General features: G+C 37.2%; 3 protein-coding genes and 1 long non-coding RNA gene across 5 annotated transcripts; 2 read left to right on the forward strand and 2 right to left on the reverse strand.

The window, feature by feature from the left end:
• Positions 1-3,646: 3,646 nt before the first annotated feature.
• Positions 3,647-4,299, reverse strand: LOC106335948. The gene is made up of 3 exons (XR_001268790.1): positions 4,214-4,299; positions 3,944-4,085; positions 3,647-3,814 (listed from the first exon to the last, which is right to left on the reverse strand). It is a non-coding gene; the product is annotated as an uncharacterized LOC106335948 (long non-coding RNA).
• Positions 4,300-4,820: 521 nt separating this feature from the next.
• Positions 4,821-10,010, forward strand: LOC106335947 (mediator of RNA polymerase II transcription subunit 25). Of its 2 annotated transcripts, none has more exons than XM_013774641.1 (15): positions 4,821-5,012; positions 5,529-5,559; positions 5,806-5,869; positions 5,955-6,085; positions 6,251-6,454; positions 6,561-6,626; positions 6,761-6,977; positions 7,063-7,130; positions 7,425-8,219; positions 8,299-8,352; positions 8,471-8,499; positions 8,606-8,674; positions 8,753-8,837; positions 9,041-9,142; positions 9,360-10,010. In XM_013774641.1, exons 1-15 carry the CDS (start codon positions 4,909-4,911, stop codon positions 9,801-9,803), a joined length of 2,463 nt encoding a protein of 820 aa, XP_013630095.1. In that variant the 5' UTR covers positions 4,821-4,908; the 3' UTR covers positions 9,804-10,010. The 2 variants fall into 2 exon arrangements, with proteins under 2 accessions (XP_013630095.1, XP_013630096.1); XM_013774642.1 differs by having other exon boundaries at positions 4,822-5,012; positions 9,041-9,127; positions 9,360-9,803.
• Positions 10,011-10,317: 307 nt separating this feature from the next.
• Positions 10,318-16,277, reverse strand: LOC106330832 (zinc finger BED domain-containing protein RICESLEEPER 2-like). Its single transcript, XM_013769238.1, has 7 exons — positions 16,048-16,277; positions 15,647-15,818; positions 12,059-12,962; positions 10,905-11,992; positions 10,790-10,804; positions 10,631-10,708; positions 10,318-10,380 (listed from the first exon to the last, which is right to left on the reverse strand). Exons 1-7 carry the CDS (start codon positions 16,275-16,277, stop codon positions 10,318-10,320), a joined length of 2,550 nt encoding a protein of 849 aa, XP_013624692.1.
• Positions 16,278-17,180: 903 nt separating this feature from the next.
• On the forward strand, positions 17,181-21,507 carry LOC106328770 (lysine histidine transporter-like 6). Its single transcript, XM_013767279.1, has 7 exons — positions 17,181-17,292; positions 17,375-17,520; positions 18,345-18,728; positions 20,287-20,786; positions 20,872-20,963; positions 21,074-21,142; positions 21,248-21,507. The coding sequence occupies exons 1-7, from the start codon at positions 17,260-17,262 to the stop codon at positions 21,344-21,346; spliced, it is 1,323 nt and encodes a 440-aa protein (XP_013622733.1). The 5' UTR covers positions 17,181-17,259; the 3' UTR covers positions 21,347-21,507.
• Positions 21,508-21,559: the final 52 nt, after the last annotated feature.

Below are 21,559 nucleotides of genomic sequence, written 5' to 3' on the forward strand. Positions count from 1 at the left end.
TCTTCTTGGGCCGGATTTGTCGCGAAGCGGGTTTTTCCATATTTCCTTCTTCTTTGTGATTATCTTCGGAAATTTGACATTTATCTCTTCCCGCGGATGAGTTAAACCGTCATACCAGTCTTTGGGTTCAAGTCTTTTGGGACCATAGATGGGCCGTTGTCCGCAGTTCAGACCCTCTTTGGGCCGTATCGAGACTTAAGCGTTTTTACAATTTTACTCGCGAAGTAGCTGTCGGTATAGGCATGGTTCTTCCAACAGAACCCTGTTTCTTCGCATATCCGAGGCAGCTGGTGTTAAGTTAACTGTAACCTGCTCTACTACGAAGAATAGGAAACCGTTCGAGAGACATAACCTTCCCAACTTCCCAAATATTTTTGACAATATTTTTTAGACGGAACATTGGTGTCGTATCCACGGACCCGAAGACTGAGTTACGGAAACTTCGGACGAAGATGCATGGTTATGAGATGGGACCGGGTTCGGAATGGTCCACGGAGAATTGGCCGCGCTCGCCGGGCGAGCTGGCTCGTGTCACGGCCGAGCTCGCCGGCGAGTCAACAGGCAACACGGCCGTGCTTGCCGGACGAGCTGGCTCGTGTCGCGTCCGAGTTCGCCGGCGAGTCGACCGGCAACACTGTCGTGCTCGCCGGGCGAGCTGGCTCGTGTCATGGTCGAGCTCGCCGACATGATCACTTGTTTAAAACTTAAAATCTGATCATAAAATTACTCCTTGGCCGAAATCTATAAGAATCCTAGAACCATTTGGATTTGGCCTGGCCGAAACTTATGATTGGCTTAATCAACAATCGCATGATATTTAAAGCCTTGGCCAAATGTAGAAGCTTGACCTAGCTTAAATCTTAATCAAATGCAAAGTCTAAATTATCTTGGCCAACCTTTAAAAGACCTTGACCGAAGGTAAGAGCTTGGCCAAATATGAAATTTAGTCAAACTAATAGAATCTCTTGGCCAAAGCATTTTGGTAAAATCATCTTGGCCGAATCCCTTTGCCAAAATTCCTTGGCCAATGTCTTTTGAATAATCTATCTTGGCCGAATTTAAATTCCTATTAATCTAATCAGACTTAATTTATTTATGGCTATTTGTTGCACACTTTGATTTATTTAATGCATTATGTTTTCAAAATTATTGTCTAAGGGAACAAAATTTGATATTAAATTACCTAAGTTTGGGATTCAATACGGGTTTAATGAACATTAAGTGTTATTATCTCGAGGGAGAGAATCAGATAATCCCTAAATAAGTTAAGCATCCAAGACAACAATAGCCCAAATAGTTTTCGGCCAAAATCAAATCTGAAAATGAAATTGCACAATAGAAAGATTATATGGAGATTAATGATTGGCAAACCGGTTATGCCATTCCGGTTAAGTATGCGACATTCTATTGAATGGTCTAAGATATGATGCCCCTTTGAATAAGGGAATTGATAATATGAGTATTCACCATGATATTTCGAAAATAAGCAAGGAATTTCGTGGGCTTGATCACCCACGGATGGACTGATCATCCATCATGTGTGACGACATATGGTTGTACATATCCTTGTCAAAATCTGCAATAAGTTTGCAAGAGTAATTGGTGATACCGGTAGATTTATGAATCCTTATAAGTTGTAGCAAAATTTGTTCGCATAATGCCAAAGAACAAATAGAGACTCTCCCATGAATTTGATAAAGGGTCAAGAATTAATGTTCCCATATAGAGAACTTAAATAAGTTTCCACCACAAAGTTATAAGATGAGATCTGAAATTGAATTAAGTGAATACGTTGGATATAAATCTCCATAAGAATACATAAGGCCACGAGAGATATGATTAAGGCTAAGCCATGGATTAGATAAATCCGTATATCCAACATCATGGTGAGAAATAATAAGCTGGTAAACGATTTCGAGAATGAATAATGATCTTCAAATATGAATATAGAATAAGAGTCCAAAGAATGAATCATTCTCAGAACTTAAACAAGTCATTTGCCAGACATGTTTGATGACCCAAACTGAAATATACCAGCGGGTTGTGCTCTAATAAAATTGATATTGGACTTAGTTAAGATAAGACGGTTCCATACATATATTACTTGAAAATGAGAAGAGCATAAACCTTAGACATGACCATGAATAAATATCAGGTACCTGAAAATAATAAGATCTAAATGCATTATGTCATGTCTGGATTATAAATGGAACCGGTAAAATAATATCGACGTCGATGATGATATAATATTTGAATACAAAAGCGCTTGACAAAAGCGAGGATCATGAAACCAACGTCTATCATAGAGTGCACTCAGAGAAATTACTCAGAGAAATTGCTCAGAGAAATTGATTAAGCAATTTGATAATGCTATAAGACGTGGTATATGAAATCTCTTAAGAGAAGAGATGTAGTCAAACCAGTTGGACATAAGTAAGTCTTTGGTGAGAAAACATAATAAGAATTGCGAAATTGCATAAGGTTCTCACAAAGACCTGGAATCAATTATAAATGAGACATACTCCTATGTGGTGGATGCAATGATATTCTGATTCTTTATAAGTTTGGAAAATATAATTACTAAGGCGTTACTGACATCCAGAGATATACTCAACAGGGGGAGTAATACGTGTTGTACTCTTTTTCCTTCACCATGGTTTTATCCCATTGGGTTTTCCTGGTAAGGTTTTAATGAGGCAACATCCAAAGCGTATTACAAACCACTTCGGAGATGGTCTTCCAAGGGGGAGTGTTATAAACCAAGGTTTGGTGGAAGCCCCATATTCGAAGACCCATATTCTTATGTCTTTGTATTTCCTACCCCATATTGTATTAGAGTTTCATACTTACGTAATTCCTTATATAAAGGGTTCCTTATTGTCTAATAAAGAGAGAGAATTTCCCATTATTTTCAAAACAGTATCTCTTTATCTTGGTTACTGTAATCCTTTTTTTGCAATGTTTTCAATTGAAACATACTTGTTTTGAGTATTTGGCCAAACTAGTATTTATGCATTTAGTACTTGTTTACATTAATGGAGAAATATCTTATACGATAGTTTAATGTCAACATGTCCAATATGAAAACGTGGGTGGGATACGAAGATCTTTTAATGTGTTTGAGATGCTTAAAGGGTGAGGAACAACGTCGATTGTTAAAAGATTCTGTACGTTTTTCTTAAAAACTGAAGTTTAAAAACTGTTTTCGTGTACGATCTGTCGAAAACACTGACCACAGATCATTATTGATTAATAACCTTCACGGAATCAACATTACGATTTTAGAACCACATTCATGTAACTAATAGAAGAAGTACATCTCGAAGACTGATAATTACTTGTCTTTTGTCTTAAGATTCATGCATCTTAATAAGAGGATCTTGCTTGTTCCACGAAGTATAGTTGTTTATAAAAAAGAATTAACAAGATCTTAAAGGCTACAAATAATGTATGTCAGTATGTGGAGGCTGGTTTTGGCTCAGATCATAGCTGATTATTGTACCAAACTTGAAAATAGTCCAGACCCTTTTAGTTTTAGGATTTAAAGAATATTTACAAGTCAAAACAAAAACATGTTCCAAACACACAAGGAAATAATTTTTTTTGGACAATAACAATCAGTTATTTACGGCCCAAAAGACTCCCCACTACCCTCTTGATGTGCTTGATTACTTGAGGATCCTTTACTACCTTAAATCCTAATCGTCTCAGCATGTGCAGGAAATCCATGACTCTTTATCATTTCTTCGATTAGTTTTGTTGATGTGGTGAAATCATGCGCTTCAAGAGTGTTGCATCTGCAAGTGTCTTAAATCTTTGTGCCCCAGTAAAAGCTTATCATTCGTTAGAAAAATTTACTTTTCTAGATAATTATGTAATCTTAAAGGGATAAAGAATTGGGTTTTGAAACTGTTATAAATACATGTCTAAAACAGGTATTTACCTTAATACGTTATGCTCTCTTTGATTCGCGTTTGTTCGCAACGAAAAGAAAGATCCTCTTATTTGTAATATGGACTTAAAACGGACTTCAAAATGGCCTCTACCTCTTTAGTCTGGTCAGGTGTTACCTTAGCGTTTAACACCTACACCAAAAAAAAAGTGTTATCTTAGCGGCAAGACATCGTTGAGATACCAGAACAAATGAGCGTATATAGAAGCTGAAAACTTAATAGAGGTAAAAAAAAAAATCTACACTGGACAAAGTATACACATTTTTGAAGAATAGCAATAAGCTAGGCTGGAGGTAGTGAGGAGCTAATAGAATGGTCAAAGGAAGCAAATGTCTCAATTTCCAACGGGTAAGATGATCTACGCTTTTTGTTTTCGCTGATTTGATTGAAGAAAAAAAAAACAAATTATATCTGAATATTTGATTTTGCTAAAGATTATTCCAATTTTCTGGAGTGGAGAGACAGAAATGCAGAACAAGGCTAGTTTCATCACTCCACAAATTGGCTGGTGAACCAAAAACAAAGGGGTGTAAATGGATGATGTTTGATTTGCATTCTCTCTTAAAAGTAAATATTTTAGTTTGGAGAAGACAAACAAGATGGAAAACTGCTTTTGAATGAAAATACTACTGGCTCTTAAAGCAATTTAAAATCAGCCTTAAATTGAAAAACACAGATTCAATATCTCTTGTAGGTAAAAAAAATTTTGAATTCAAAGATAAGAAATAAAATAAATATCAAGTTATTTAGACATGTATTATATATATTTAATTTATATTTACCAAAAAGACAGTTGTAACTTAATTTGGTTCCTCGTTTTTACCGGAGGAGAAGAAAGAAACTTAGCAAGACATAATTTGTCGAGAAAGTTACTTAAGAAGAAGATCAGTAATAAGAGGCGAGAGCGAGAGAGAGAGAGAGAGAGAGAGACGGAGACTTGCATCATCCTTTGAAAATGTCGTCGGAGATGAAACAGCTGATCGTGGTTGCGGAAGGCACTGCAGCCTTGGGTCCTTATTGGCAAACCATCGTCTCCGACTATCTCCACAAAATCATCAGGTATGTCCTTTTCTATTCCCCTTTCCATCTTTAGGGTTTCTGATCAAAAGGCCTTAATTTTTGATGATTAGTGTTATATATGTTGATGATGTTCTTCGGGTTTTGCTGTATCAGATAATTTTTACGGTACTAATTGCTTCATCTAGAGCAATCTCTTTTTTTCATCCATAAAGCAATGTATATGTAAAATTACTTAGCTCAATTACGTAGAATTGGTAATAAGATGTTTAATCGAGAGTCTCACAAAGCTCTTTTGGAGAAAATGTGTTCATCTTTCCCCTAGTACGTTAGTGCTATTCGGTTTTGGAACTGGAATTTGATGCTCTTAGATTTTGGGGTCAGTAGGTGATTTAGTAATGATTTCAATATTTCTTTTAAGAATTTTGGGGATGTCTTAAGTAAAAATATTTGGAGGCCCTAGTCGAATGTTTCATCTGGCTTTGCCTAGGACAGACCCTGCATATGTTCAAAATTTTACTTCCATCGTCTGCTAATGCACTCTTTGTGTTCGTGCAGGTCTTTCTGTGGCAGTGAGTTAAATGGAGATGTACGGTATCTCTGACTCATCCTCGTTTTTTAGGAAAACTCTAGTTTTCTTTCATTCTTGAGCGAACACACTTGTTCGTTGTTTCCTATTCCTCTTTTTGTTACATTTTTAATTACTTATGTATGTTAGTTTGTTAAACAACCGTAATCTTACAAATCATTGCGACAGAAAGAAAGAGCAAGTACACAGTTTGTTTTGTCTAGTTCGATGGTTGATGAGTCTTTTACGTATCCTCTAAACTTGCAGAGGAACCCTGTTTCGAGTGTTGAGCTATCACTGGTCATCTTCAATTCTCATGGTTCATATTGTGGTACGTATTCCAAATACACGCATTGACATTTGTATTGGGCGTTTTTTTTTTTTCCATTTTATTCTGATTATTTCCGTCTTCTTAGGTTGCTTGGTACAAAGGAGTGGCTGGACAAGAGATGTTGATATTTTCTTGCATTGGCTTTCGTCCATACAATTCGCTGGCGGTGGTTTCAGTGAAGCCGCCACAGCCGAAGGTCTTGCCGAAGCATTGATGGTGGGTAACTTTATCTTTAATCATCTATACATGTGTTTAGGACACTGTCTCTCAAGCAACTTTTGACTAGTTTAGTTGCATGGGCTCATTGTATGTAATGCTGCTTCTGTCAGAGATGTTAAGATCCTTTAACCTCACGTTTTTTTTCTGGCTTTCACGAGGCAGATGTTTCCTCCTCCTCCAGGCCAAGCTCAACCAAGCAATGATCTTAAAAGGCACTGTATTTTAATCACAGCCAGCAACCCTTACTCGTTGCCAACACCTATATATCGCCCAAAACTGCAAAATGCGGAACGAAATGAAAATGGCGATGCGCTACCTGAAAGCCGTTTATCAGATGCCGAGACAGTGGCATCATACTTTTCTAGGGTACCTTTTTTTTTTTTTTTATGAATTTCCCATGTATTATACAATTTGCTACAGATACTTTTTTTTTTTTTTTTGGAGAATCACTTACCTTCGGTATGGTCTGCAGTGCTCTGTTTCTTTGTCTGTTGTGTGTCCAAAGCAGCTTCCGAAGATTAGAGCCCTATACAATGCGGTGAGACTGCTATCTGTTTACATTTCACTTTATGTTCAGCTAACATTAAGTGTTTCTTTTTTTTTAGCCAGCTCTTTATCATCAGTGCTACAGACTGTTTTATGAGTAACGTTTTTTTTATATATTAATTGCAGGGAAAGCTCAATCCACAAAGTCCGGACTTGTCAATTGACACGGTCAAGAACACATTCTATCTTGTCCTGATCTCAGAGAATTTTGTGGAGGCACGTGCTGCCTTAAGTCATTCTGCTACGAATGTGCCACAGACTCAAAGCCCTGTGAAAATGGACAGGGCCACTGTCCCTCCATCTCTTCCAGTCACTGGGCCACCTCCAGCTTCTTTGCCATCAGGTTCTTCTGCTGAGCAGGCCCTATTTTTAGTTCAACTATCTTGCTCTTCTTTTTATTTGAAGATCACTTTTTGTGTGAGTTTCAGCCAATGGACCTATTCTTAATCGGCAACCAGTTTCTGTTGGACCAGTTCCAACTGCTACTGTGAAAGTTGTAAGTCTATTTGATCTTTTTAGTCTGTTGGAGGAGGTGACAGCTTAATTGGGAACTAGATCCCTATTTGTTTTCTAGAAACTATAAATCGCAAATGGATTGTAAAATTTATTCTGTGGTGCTTGATAAGTCATTGAGAAATATTATTTTAGATTTAGCTAAATTGATTTAACGTTATGTTCTTGAATTATCCATATGTATACCTGAAATAAAAATGTATCAACTAATTAGATAAGATAACATCATATAAATATATAAAGCTTGTTAATTGGATTTCCTGGATTAAATGTTCAGGAGCCTTGCACTGTATCTTCTATGGCAGCAGTTCCAACTTTTCCGCATATCCCCTCCTCCGTAGCTCGGCCTGCTGCACAGGCAATTCCTTCAGTTCAAACCTCTTCAGCATCGTCAGTTTCTCAAGAAATGGTCGCCAATGCCGAGAATGCACCAGATGTTAAGCCTGTGGTTAGTGGAATGACGCCACCACTGCGTACTGGTCCTCCTGGAAATGTAAATCTGCTGAATAACCTTTCTCAAGTTCGACAAGTCATGAGCTCTGCAGCTCTGGCGGGAGCAGCCTCGTCGGCCGGGCAAAGTGCGGTTGCAATGCACATGTCGAATATGATATCGACAGGAATGGCTACATCTCAGCCTCCTTCACAAACTGCGTTTTCATCTGGACAGCAGGGAAACACTTCAATGGCTGGTTCGGGTGGACTTATGGGAAATGCGCAAGCGGGGCAAAGCCCGGGTCCTAATAATTCCTTTAGTCCTCAGACAACGTCAAACGTTACTTCGAACCTTGGTGTTTCTCAACCAATGCCAGGGATGAACCAAGGAAGTCACTCTGGTGCACAGATGATGCAAGGTGGAATTTCCATGAACCAAAACATGATGACTAGTCTCGGACAAGGAAATGTCTCATCTGGAACAGGTGGAATGATGCCTACTCCAGGGGTTGGCCAACAGGCGCAATCAGGAGTACAACAGCTTGGTGGCAGTAACAGTTCAGCTCCTAATATGCAGTTGTCACAGGCATCATCGGGGGCTCTGCAGCCTTCGCAATCCAAATACGTAAAAGTCTGGGAGGTAATGTCAGTTCACCTTGTCTGAAATAGGAGCGATGGTCTGATGATGATTTTAACTTAACATTTTCTAATTCATGTAGGGAAATTTATCTGGGCAAAGACAAGGGCAGCCTGTTCTTATCACCAGACTTGAGGTATGTTTAGGGCATTGACTATCACATGCTTGCTTAATGCTTAATCACATCTTTCTTTTTCAGAGATTTGTTGAGTTGCCCCTAGCAAATTGTAATGTCTTTGTTTATATTTTGACAGGGTTACCGAAATGCTACTGCCTCGGATTCGTAAGTTCATAACTAACTGAAACATGAAAATTGCTTTCTCACCCTTGGGAAATAATTATAGCTGCTAAAAGCAGTTTTTGATTTCTCTTTTTCTGCGTCTCCTCAGGTTGGCAGCAAACTGGCCACCAACCATGCAGATTGTTCGTCTCATATCGCAGGATCATATGAATAACAAGTAGTATTCTCTTGCTATAGCTTTTCATTGGTGGATGTTGTTTTCTCATCACTGAGTTTCATCTGCCTTTTGTTTCAGGCAATATGTTGGGAAAGCTGACTTCCTTGTGTTTAGAGCCATGAATCAGCATGGGTTTTTAGGACAACTTCAGGATAAGAAGCTTGTAAGTTTTTGTTGATATTCTATGCCAGTTATTTCCTTTTCCTATATATATTTCACTCTCGTTTATTCGAACTTGATTGCAAATATGATGACTGGTTACTGGTTTAATCGATATCTGTAAATAAGCTGTAGCCTTGTTTTGATTGCCTAATTATGTGCCTTGCTTTTTTATGATAACTGTGTCTACTACCTCTGTAAGTGCAGTGTGCAGTCATCCAGCTGCCATCACAGACGCTGCTTCTCTCTGTCTCTGACAAGGCTTGCCGCTTGATTGGAATGCTTTTTCCAGGGGTAAGTAAGCACCAAGTAAGATAATATCTATCTACATGGTTTCACTTCACATTTATCCATCAGCTACTAGTGTCTCTTTGAGTTTTTTTACTTCCAAACTGAATGCTTTAAGGAGGGAGCCTTTCTAATCCATCATGCACCACTGCTCTCTCTACATATCCGTTCAATTTAAAGAATTGCATTTATTAGTGTTACTGAATCATTTGTTCTTTTGTGATGCTTCTTCCATCAGGATATGGTTGTGTTTAAGCCGCAAATTACAAATCAGCAACAGCAGCAGCAACAACAGCACCAGCAACAACAACAACAACAGCAGCAACAACAGATCCATCAGCAGCAGCAACAACAGCAGATCCAGCAGCAACAACAACACCAACAGCTGCCACAACTCCAGCAGCAGCAACATCAATTGTCACAACTCCAACATCATCAGCAGCAACAGCAACAGCAGCATCAGCTGTCACAGCTTCAACAACATCATCAGCAGCAGCAGACTTCGCCTCTGAATCAGATGCCGCAACAGACTTCACCGCTGAATCAGATGCCACAGCAGCAGCCTCAGCAGATGGTTGGGTCAGGATTAATGGGTGGTCAAGCTTTTGCACAAGGTCCTGGAAGATCACAACAAGGTGGTGGTGGGCAGCCTAACATGCCAGGAGCTGGCTTCATGGGATGAAATTAAAAAAAAAATCTCTTCTTAAGGTTTCTACTTTCTGCTAATTAGTTTGTATCATATAAACATAAATGCTTTCTTACTTCTTGGTCTAACTCGACTTAGACGATATGGTTTATAGATTTGGTCATTTTGGTGTTTAGTTGGTGTCTTTTCTGCCTGAAAAATGGCATCCTCTTGTGGGTCTGACCATTACCGAAGCCACCAAACTAGTCCTGGGCATTCGGATCCTCGGTTCGGGTCGGGTTGGGTTATTCGGTTTTCGGATTTCTCGGGTTATGTCAAATGTAACCCGATTAAGAACCGGTTAAATTACGGATCGGATCGGTTCGGTTTATATCGGATCCGGTTCGGGTTTCTATTTTTTTTGGAATCCGAATGAGAACCGAATTAACACCGGTTCGGATTTTAACCCGAAAAATTCGTTTCGGTTCGGATTTTAACCCGAAAAACCCGAAAATATAACATAAAAAAACATTCTAGAATCAAACTAGCAAAGTATCAAACTGAAAGAACATCATAGAAACTGAAGCAACATCCTCAAAGGCTCAAACAAACTGAAACAAACTGAAGCAACATCCTTACAACAGAAACAACATCATAAAAGCAGAAGTAACATCCTCAAACAAACAGAAGCAACATGCTTGAAACAGAAATAACATCCTCAAACAAACTGAAACATAATAAAACCAGATAAAATGTTCTTCAAGACACTTCCAAGCAATGCAAACAGAAGAGACCTACAAAAGAGAGCAGAGGATTAAAACTTGGACTCGTCAACAAGCAATGCAGCTGAGACTCAAACTCTATCAGTAAATAAGAACATGTACCTTGCTTAGAACTTGATTCGCATGACACATTCTCAGCCTAAGACTCTCAGGTTTGGAAGTGCAGCTGAGGCTCAAACCCTACACAAAAAGAAAAAGAGAAGATTAAAAGCTGAACTGGAATACTCAAAATTTAATACAACTTAAGAACTAATAACATACCTCTTTGTAGTTCATCTTGTAATTCAATCTCAGCAATCAGTTGCTGAGTTGAAACCACACTTCTTTTATTGATTCAAATCTCACACTTAAGCCATTGTTCTGTGCACATGAGAACCTCAATCATGTAGTGGGTCAAGCAACTTCTCGATAGATCAAGGATTCGATTACTTGTGCTAAAGGCAGACTCTGATGCAACAGAAGAGACTTGCATAGCTAGAACATCCTTAGCTATGGCAGCTGAGGTCGGGTACTTTGAACTGTTGATCCTCGACCAACCTAAAACATCAAACGGAATTCCTAGAGGATTGGGTTTAGGAATTTCTACCTTCTCCTTTAAGTATAGCTCTAACTCAGTGCTTGCATCTTGAAATCCCAACTCGTTCACCATTTCCTTGTACAAGGAATCCATTCTTTCATACCCATACTCATTCTCATCAGAAGAATCCATCGCAGCCTCATCTTGTGACTCTTGGACACTTTGACTCTGAGACGATGAACCAAATGCTGGAGCAGTGTGTGATGCTGCGGAGGCGTTGTACTCATCAAAAAGCCTTTCCATGACATCAATGACTGAATCGTAGAGCACCTTACTTTGTGGACTATCTTTCCCATAAAGCTTTTCAAAGCAAAGACCAGCAAACTTCATCTTGTTCCTCGGGTCAAAGACACTTGCAACAATCAACAGCCTATTAATGTCTTTTAGACCATCCCAATACTTATTAAACTTTGCCCTCATAACCATAGCCTTTGTCCTAAGCTTCTCATCCGTACTAGTACTCAATGTAATCAGATTCCTTTCTATGGTGACAATCTCATTGTAACACTTGTAGGAACTAGGCGAGTTAGAAGCAGAGACAACTAAAGTGGAGTTGTAGAATATTACCAGGAACTTAACCAAACCCTCCACTTTATCCCAATCCTCTGAAGTTGGTGGTCCAACCCTCTTCTTGCCCTCCACAGTCTCTTGAAAGTGATCATTGTAAAGCTTGTCCTCAACTTCCATTCTATCAAACGCTGCTCTAAACTTCAAGGCTCTTGACAACATCAGGTAGGTTGAATTCCATCGTGTCTTGCAGTCCAAAGATAAGCTACCTCTTGTCATCCTTGCTGACTCAACCTTCTGATCAAATGATCCGGCTCTCTTAAAAGAAGCTCTGATATATTGTATGGCGTTACTTATTGCACACACACTCGCATCCACCTCTAGCATACCATCTCACACAACCAAGTTGATGATATGAGCACAACAACGTAGATGCAGAAGCTCACCTCCCAGCACTAAGAACTCAGGTCCTAAAGCGTTGAATGCATCCCTGAACAACTTCAGAGCATTAGTGTTCGCAGTGGCATTGTCTACTGTTATTGTAAACACTTTCTTTATCCCCCATTCAGCCATACACTCCAGCAAGACAGAGCATATTGTCGCCCCTTTATGATCCGTTACATGCTTGAAACCAATGATGAACTTCCTGAGTTTCCATCTATCATCAATGAAGTGTGCCGTGATGACCATGTAGCTAGCTGATGTACTCGATGCAACCCAAATGTCTGTTTTTAAAGAAACCCTTTGCTTGTTGCCACTGATCAGCTGCATCAAATCTGATTTCCTCTTTGCATACAACTCAACAATGTCACTTGTTGCTGTTCTTCGTGAATGTGGCTTAGGAAGATTCACCTTGTTGCAGAAGTGCTTCCATCCCAAACCATCAACAAAGGATAGTGGCAACTCTGATATGACAAGCAACTCATTAGTAGCTTCCCTTACAACTTCATTAGAAACCCTCGCCAGCTTCAACTGAACACCATCTTCATCATCACTTTCGGCATTCAGAGTATGTTGAGTCTGGGACTGACTTTGTACCCATGCCTGATGTTCCTTGCAGATACCAAGATGCTTCTTGAGACATGAAGTGCCATTGGACGTTGCACAACGCATAACTCTACCGCAATAGTTGCAGCTGCATTTGTTCCGATTCTCCTTCAGTCTTGTGTAATGATTCCAAACTGTTGACCTTGTACTTGTAATCTTCTTCTTCTTAACAGCTGCAGCTGACTTGGTCTTCCTTTTGTTTCCACTTGCAGTAACAGGACTAGTTGTCCCAAACTCATCATCGTTTCCCTGAGTTTCATCATCATCTTTGATAGCTTCACGTTGAGGTGATGAAGAATCCATCTGCAAAACAAAAACGAGATATCAACTTGAGTTCTGAACACATCAAAATCACAAAATATAAACCGCAAAGTGATTTACTCTAACTCTATCATGGAACTAAAGCACAATCTAAAGTTATCAACTTGATAAAGAACACACTTCTCAAATTTCATTCTCAAGTTTCAAAACATCACAATCACAAACATCATTATCGGCTTATCACTTTAACATAAAAAAAATTAAAGAAGTAACAAGTTCAAGTTCATACCTTCGATTGATTCGTTGAAAAAGCTGAGAGAGGATATGTTTCAATTGGAGAGGGAGATGGTGAAATATAAGGGAAGGGAGAAGGGACAACATCCTTAAAGGATTCCAGTTTCTCAAGATGAATTCGAAATCGCAATCGTTGCTTAGGACTCTACGGTTTCGTTTGTTCGAGAGTCGAGAAGAAAAGTTAGAAAACATCGAGTCCCAAGAGACACGCCTAACCTAAGAACAATAATGATAGGTTGTTGGTTTGTTATTCGGTTTTCGGGTAAACCGAACGGTTCCGGGTTTTAATCCGAACCGAACCGAAATCTGAATCACAGAAATTTCAAAACCGATCGGGTTATTAGGCAAAACCGAAGCCGAACATTTTCGGGTTTTTCGGGTCGGGTCGGATCGGGTTTTGCGGATCCGGTTTATATGCCCAGGACTACACCAAACTATTATTGTTTTTGTCTAGAGAAATTTATATATATTTATAAAAAAAGTGTTGTTGGCTCTTTTTTTAGATTATAACGTCATATTTAGCACTCAAAATCAAGAAACTCTTAATAGTCGATGTTTATCAGATTGACAAAGAAATGCATCCTTCATATCTGCAAACAAACTTAAAATCCAATCACGACCGTAAGTAAATATGGTTTTGATCTTCTATTTACAATGCGATATCAATCAATAATTCTTTTTAAAAAATTGCAAAGGTTTATGGTTAGTCAAGTAAAATTACATTATTGTCAAACTAAATGTCTCAAATAAATCTTTTAAATGCATCTTCATTACCATATTTTTTTGTTTCATTCTGCGTTAACGGCTAGAGTTATAGATCCCATTCCATTTAGTATTTGCTCACATATCACTATCATAGCTAGCTCAGCTCCACCTGAACTTCAGATTCTGAAGTAAAGCACAAAACATGCTTCTTATGTTGTAGCGTTGACGTCCAAAAAAAAAAATGTTGTAGCGTTGTTGCCATTTTTCCTTTTTTTGGGGGGTATCAGTCTATCAAATCTCCTTTTGTTGCTCCGTTAAATTCACCATTTTGAATTTGAATTGTTACTATTTCAAAAATAAGCAGCTAGACCACAATTATTGAGATAAGTTGTCTAAAAAACAATGAAAACTTAATGATTGATATTTCATAAGACAGAGTAACTATGATGCGCACTAAAACTAAATCGACTGCCTTTTTGAATTCAAGACGACAAACACGACTTCTCTTCTCCACTCTTGAGCACACTCCTTGTCCAAAACCAATGTGAGTTTACTTGAGGTGGTAGGTCCTATTCACGTGGCACATTATACTTTTGATAAAAGAAAGATGTAAAATCGTTGTACCAAAAGTCAAGCCATTATACAAATTCATCGCGCGGAGCCTTAGATTTTCTCGATCGAATCATGCGAACATAACCAAAGGCCCTTTTCTTAAAAGATGTTTCAAGGAAAGAAAATTCTAGCGCTGATCATTTCTGTGTATTATTTAATTCCCACAAGCTTGAAGTTCAAGAATAGTGGCACCATTAAGTGGGATCAGGAAAAGCAAAGATGCAAATTGATAAATACAATATTAAAAAAGCCAAAAAGCTGATTTTCAAAGTTTTCCACTCTTTTTATAGCTAATACTTCTCTAAACAGAGACGCTTTAACTCTTTGTGGGTGTGGTTGGTGGGCTGTATCAGTCTTTAAGATTTTAAAGATTTATTCTCTTAATAAAATTATCTATTCAAAATGACAAGTAAAAAGCCTTTTAAACGATTAATCAACCGTAAGAATGAGTCCAAACAAAATGAAACGTGAATCTTTGCACTACATTTATTTTGTATGATTATGTAACTGCATGTTCTGTATTTGGCGTCGTCGTGCTACAAACATGAGTTATATGACAACAACCGCAACAAAAAACATCTTGTTGCTGGTTCTCAGTTATGGGTGCGTGTGAGATGCTTCTTCTTTCGGTGTTGTCGTCCGAGCTTGGAGGTTCCTGTGCAGTGCCGTCCCAAAAAAATCTGTGGCCTAAAGCATATTTAAAAATAGTGGTTAACTTTTGTTTGAAAATTTCCTTCTGTAAAAATGTATATTAATTTAGATCATTAATAAATATTAGGGAGTTATTTTATAAAAAAAAGGATAAAATAACTTTTAAATAAAAATTATAAAACTGTCAAACTATATATGAAAGATGAAAATTTATTGTGATAAACATCTAAATAATCGAATGAAAAAGATAATATTATAGTAGCAAAAGCCAACTAACACAAAGAAGAAAAAATATTACTCAAAAGAAAACCACGCTACCCAACGAAAATTGGAACGTAAGTCCAAAACAAAACAAATCACTGAAATAAAGAAAGAGTAACAAGATGTTGCATTAGACATTGAACTACAATCATTTTATTGCAATGTGGCCTTAAAAACTGTGATTAATATGTGGCCTTAAGAACTGTGATTAATATGTGGCGGCCTAAAGCACAAGCTTTAGCTGCCTTATGGCAGGGACGACAATGTTCCTGTGGCAGCACGTAACGAGTCACGAGACAGCATCCGCGTCTCATTGGTGGTCTCTGTCCTCCAAAGTCGAGCTCTTGACTGTGGCAGCGCGTAAGTCTCTCTTTCCTGCAATAAAAGCGTCATCTTTTTAAAGTTGTAGCTTCTGTGAAAGCGGTATGGTCTGTAGAGTGTGGATAGGAGGTAGTTTGGCATTCGGTTCTCTTACTAGTTCGAAGGTTGCTCTTTTCCGGAGGAGGTGTGCCTGATATGTCTCACTGATCTTCTTGTTCGGTGGGTTAAATGGGTGTATACGGTCTTGGGTTTCGAAGGTTGGAGGCAGCAATCTCCAGTTCACCGTCCAGAACGACGGCGCCGCCTATCTGTGGACTCCTCCTCGTGCAGCCGGTGTGGCGATGATGAATGGGTTTGCTGCATCGTGATGTATTTCTTTGTGGTTGTGTTGATGATTGAGTCTCTTAGAAACCGTAGATCTTTACACGTTGCTTCAAGGTTTGAGCCACCTTTTTCTCTGGGAGCTCGCGGCAACTGAAAGCTTAGTCCCCTCACACCTCTCCTTTGGATCATCGACGCCAGGTTACCTCCGGTTCATCTCTTAAGCTATTCTTCTTTGTAATAGAAAATATATTTTCATTATAGATGTTTTGTTTATTTTTCAATTTCTGCAATTCCGTTTCTTTATTTTTCAATTTCTGCAATTCCGTTTCTAGTTTTCTTCGTATTTCTGTAAAAAAATGAAATTTTGGTATAATAAACTTAATATTTTACCAAAAAACAACAAAACAACAAAAAAACATGACTTATGACAAAGATTTGAGAAAAGAAGAAAACTTCAAAAGACGTAGAAGAAGATAATATTATCTAATGGAAATCTCGCATTGGTTACAAAATCGATATATGTTTATTAACTCTAACTTTGTGATAGTGTGTTGTGGTATCCATAGCTCAATATGTATCTTTTGATTTCTTACACATTTCTTGGATTTGACAAGTTACACGTTTCGAAATTCAGACAACTTCACGACTTTAAATGACCACCGTGCGGAAAAAACAAAGTCCTTCAAAGTGCATTTAATTTACGTAAGTTCTTTAAGAAAATTAAGTATACTTTATACTCTTTCCGTTTCACAAACATAATTTTTTAACATTTTCACACATATTAAAAAAACACATTAAATCACTATAATAAATATATTATTTTCTGTATTTTTTTAATTTTCAATAATTTTTAACTAATAATAATTTAATAAAATTAATTACTTTTTTGAAGTTTATAATTTTTTTCATAGAAAACAAAAAAATTATTTATCTCTGTAAAACAAATTTTTTTAAAACATGTCTTTTTGAAACAGAAGGATTATTATTCATTTATTTGTTTATAGTTTATTTTCATATAAACAAACTTTCTTTGGACAAAATAATAACTCAAATGAAAATCCTTTATCAAAAAAAAAAAAAAACTCAAAGCACCACATAAAAGCTTAGTTATCTCCTTAAATTAAGGAACTGAGATCTATCTCACTATACTGCAAAAAGACACACACACACAATGGTCTCTGCTTCTCCCATTTCTCCCTCTAAGGTTTTCCTTCATAATCATTCACTTTCTCATTTCTTTCTTTCGTTTCTCTATGTTTTCTTTTTTAATTACTTCTTGTTTGCAGGAAACTGATCGAAAGTCCGGTGAGAAATGGACGGCGGCAGAACCATCACGGCCTGCCAAGTGGTGGTACTCCACCTTCCACACCGTCACGGCTATGATCGGTGCCGGAGTTCTCAGCCTTCCTTACGCCATGGCTTACCTTGGCTGGTACTCCTATTTCACTCATTTCTATAAACTTTTTGCCTTATTTCACTCATTTCTATAAAACTTTCACCAGCCTTAAGTTATGTTTTTAAACCAAGAAATTACAAAGCTAACAAAAAAACCCAAGAAATTACATTAGGCCAATAAGTTCTTCAGTTTTATGTGTGTATTTCAACTTCCAACGATCTTAAAAACAACCAAAAGGACTGTAATTTTGTTTGCCACTGTATAATTGTTTAAAATTATACATGTAAATAACTGAAATTCACTCCACGGATCTTTGTTATATAAGCTTTTTTTTTGCTAAAATCTTTGTAATATAACTATATAAGTTACTCTTTATTTCCTTTTTTTGAGAAACAAGTCCATAAAAACTTTTCTTTACTTTTAGGCTTTTAGCTGATGATTTTGAACTAGTTGCAATTAGATTCAGATATAAGAATATTCATATAGAACATGTAAATGAGAAATGGGAGAAAAACAAGAAGCAAATGCACTATAAGCTGATTGTGACTTTGAAAGTGGTTGTAATTAAACTCAGATATAAGAAGATTTACAGAACATGCAAAAAAAAATTCCCCTTTAAGATGATTATTTTGAACTAGTTGCATGCAACAACATTCAAAGATAAGAACATCCATATATAGAACATGCAAAACCAAAAAAGGAAGTAAATTACATTTTAAGATGATGATTTTGAATTAACTACTTGCAACAAATTTCAGATATAAGAAGAGATTAATTGAACATGCAAAAGAAGAATCAATTGTATTTTTCTTTTGTTGGTTTGGAAAAAAAACAAGGTAACTGATGTGTGGTGGAAACAGGGGACCAGGGACAATAATGTTGGTACTGACATGGGGACTGACCCTAAACACGATGTGGCAGATGGTACAGCTCCACGAGTGCGTACCGGGAACCCGGTTTGACAGGTATATTGATCTAGGCCGGTACGCTTTCGGCCCAAAACTCGGCCCATGGATCGTCCTCCCGCAACAGCTCATTGTTCAGGTCGGGTGCTGCATTGTTTACATGGTGACTGGTGGCAAGTGCTTGAAGCAGTTCGTGGATGTCACGTGCTCCACCTGCACTCCAGTGCGACCAACGTACTGGATCCTCGCCTTCGGTGGGGTCCACTTCCTCCTCTCCCAGCTCCCTAACTTCAACTCCGTCGCCGGCGTCTCCTTAGCTGCCGCAGTCATGTCCCTCAGGTCACTCTCTCACACCATTTTTTTTGTCGGCTATCTTACACCTGCATGTATCATTGTGATGCATTACCATATAATTTTGTTGGTAGATTATTTCTCAGTTTTTGGAAAATGACATGAAATCGCATGCAGTAACGTGTTGTAACAAAATGTTAGAACTATATAATCCCTTCTTATTAAAAAAATTTGATGTTCTAGATTTTGTCGTTGTATTTGAAAAATTGATGTGTTAGATTTTAACTGATGTATTTTAAATTAAAAAATATATTTTTTAAAAAGTATATAATTGATTGAACTCTATTGGAAAGGAAATAAAATGCTAAACTAAAACGAGAAAGTAATAAACAAAACCAAGTACATGATTCTACTTGTGAATTTTTTTTTTTTTTTGAAACACTATTCTACTTGTGAATAACTTTAAACATTACTAGATTCTGACCTGCCTTTTCAATTTTAATATTATTTATAATTAGATGATGATGTGTTTCAATAGTTTATTATCTAATATGGTTTTATTTTTATAAATTGTAATTTTAATTAGTGCGAGTATGTGTTCAAATACAGTTTATTATCTGATATGGTTTTATTTTTATAAATTGTAATGTAATTTATTTGTTATTAGTAAAATTTTGTTTACACCTATAAGACTGCAAATCCGTTGTTTGTTTAATTCTTAAATATATCACATATATTAATTTGTTTAATTCTTAAATGTATAATCTCAACTTTAAAAATAGGATTGTACACATTACTATTGGATTACTTGGAAGAGTCTGATCACTTGCACGTAGGGTGTCATGGGTTAGTAAACATATTGAAAATGGTTTTAAATTCTCGATGTACTAATATTTAAATTATTGGACTGTTTTGTTTAGTTGCACGTGACTATCGAGTGGGCTTTAAATTTCTGTAAATCATTAAAGGTATTTAAAAAAAATTAATGGTATGTTTTGTAATTTTCTGAAAAAGTCAGGGGCACAATCCTAAAAAAGATTCTGCTTTAATAGTATAGATAGATTCTTCAAACACAAAAAGAGTATTATTTATATACAGTTCAAAATTATTGGACTAGAACTATTTGTATAGGTTGTAAGTTATAACAATGATAAGTTCAATTAGCGTGGTCACTGAATGCTTAGCATCTAGTTTTTTCTTCTGTTTTATGTTACATGTAAATCTCTCTGTATATAACCCACAATATTTTGTAGGTTTAGAAACTTCTAAACCAAATATTCTAATTAGTAAAGCAGCGAAACGTTTAGATTACATCATTTTCAACATTACCTTGGAATTTTTTTAATATAAATTACATCAACTAGAGTACTATACCAATTGTCTATAGAGCCAAAAAGTTCTGGTCCACAATATATTTTAGATCAATGATTTTACAGAAGATAACTAGGTCAAGACTGATCATACTTTGTAACATATGTTATGTACTATACCAATTGTCTATAGAGCCAAAAAGTTCTGGTCCACAATATATTTTAGATCAATGATTTTACAGAAGATAACTAGGTCAAGACTGATCATACTTTGTAACATATGTTATGTACTATAGCTACTCGACGATAGCGTGGGCTGGAAGTATCGCACATGGAAGACTGCCTGACGTTAGCTACGGTTACAAAGCTACGAGTCCAAGTGAATCCACGTTCCGAATCTTCAATGCCTTAGGTCAGATCTCATTCGCTTTCGCGGGTCACGCGGTGGCTCTAGAGATCCAAGCAACGATGCCTTCGACTCCTGAGAGACCATCGAAGGTGCCCATGTGGCAAGGAGTGATGGGAGCTTACTTTGTCAACGCCATTTGCTATTTCCCGGTTGCTCTAATCTGCTATTGGGCATTTGGTCAAGACGTAGACGACAATGTGCTGAATAATCTACAGAGACCAGCTTGGCTTATTGCTTCTGCTAATCTCATGGTTGTTGTTCACGTCATTGGTAGCTACCAAGTGTTTGCTATGCCTGTCTTTGATCTCTTGGAGAGGATGATGGTTAATAAGTTTGGTTTTAAGCATGGAGTTGTTCTGAGGTTTTTCACTAGAACTATCTATGTCGGTAAGACTTAATTTTTGTTCATCATGATATGTCTAATTAAGAATTTAATTATAATTAGCTGATTCTCTGTGATTGGAAATGGCAGCGTTTACATTGTTTATTGGAGTGAGTTTCCCCTTCTTTGGAGACCTTCTAGGGTTCTTTGGAGGATTTGGCTTTGCACCCACTTCCTTCTTTGTAAGTACACTTTAATAACTACATCTTCATATATATGAGTACATGGTTATGATGAAGATAAGTCATTAATATTTTTTTTATGGATTTATAATGACGTTGCATGCATGCAGCTTCCAAGTATAATGTGGCTTATCATCAAGAAACCAAAGAGATTCAGTATCACGTGGTTGGTCAACTGGGTAAACATCTATATCTACATATTTTTCATTCGTATGCATAACCTTTTGAAGATGAGCAATGTCTATATCAGTTGATCTATCTATCTTTTCTTTTGTATTGGGCAGATCTCCATCATCGTAGGGGTGTTCATAATGCTGGCCTCAACAATTGGAGGACTGAGGAACATCATTGCAGATTCTTCGGCTTATAGATTCTATGCTTAGTATTGAACTGAGAGATTGATCAAATGGGTCATCTAATTATAAGTGTAGGACCAAACCATATAAATTGGTCAGGCGTGTCGAGTTAGAGATCTGCTACTTTTTCAATAAAACATATATGCTAGTTCAACATATATCTTCGATGCCATCGATCATTATCCGCGCTTATCCTCTCAAATTTATAGAGCTTTGGTTTTGATACCATGCTTACCAAAT

Source organism: Brassica oleracea, chromosome C3 (assembly GCF_000695525.1).
Source record: "Brassica oleracea var. oleracea cultivar TO1000 chromosome C3, BOL, whole genome shotgun sequence".
NCBI lineage: Eukaryota > Viridiplantae > Streptophyta > Magnoliopsida > Brassicales > Brassicaceae > Brassica > Brassica oleracea.

What these genes read in the sequence shown, in the direction of transcription:
- LOC106335947 (XM_013774641.1), top strand. Translation starts at nt 4,909, where the DNA reads ATGTCGTCGGAGATGAAACAGCTGATCGTGGTTGCGGAAGGCACTGCA. An exon ending in TATCTCCACAAAATCATCAG is followed by an intron (nt 5,013 to 5,528) that starts GTATGTCCTTTT and finishes GTGTTCGTGCAG; the next exon opens with GTCTTTCTGTGGCAGTGAGT. An exon ending in TTAGAGCCCTATACAATGCG is followed by an intron (nt 6,627 to 6,760) that starts GTGAGACTGCTA and finishes TATTAATTGCAG; the next exon opens with GGAAAGCTCAATCCACAAAG.
- LOC106330832 (XM_013769238.1), bottom strand. Translation starts at nt 16,277, where the DNA reads ATGATCCAAAGGAGAGGTGTGAGGGGACTAAGCTTTCAGTTGCCGCGA. An exon ending in GCCGCCACATATTAATCACA is followed by an intron (nt 12,963 to 15,646) that starts GTTCTTAAGGCC and finishes TTTGTTTTGCAG; the next exon opens with ATGGATTCTTCATCACCTCA. An exon ending in TGAGTTCTTAGTGCTGGGAG is followed by an intron (nt 11,993 to 12,058) that starts GTGAGCTTCTGC and finishes ATGGTATGCTAG; the next exon opens with AGGTGGATGCGAGTGTGTGT.
- LOC106328770 (XM_013767279.1), top strand. Translation starts at nt 17,260, where the DNA reads ATGGTCTCTGCTTCTCCCATTTCTCCCTCTAAG. An exon ending in GCCGCAGTCATGTCCCTCAG is followed by an intron (nt 18,729 to 20,286) that starts GTCACTCTCTCA and finishes TATGTACTATAG; the next exon opens with CTACTCGACGATAGCGTGGG. An exon ending in CACTAGAACTATCTATGTCG is followed by an intron (nt 20,787 to 20,871) that starts GTAAGACTTAAT and finishes TGGAAATGGCAG; the next exon opens with CGTTTACATTGTTTATTGGA.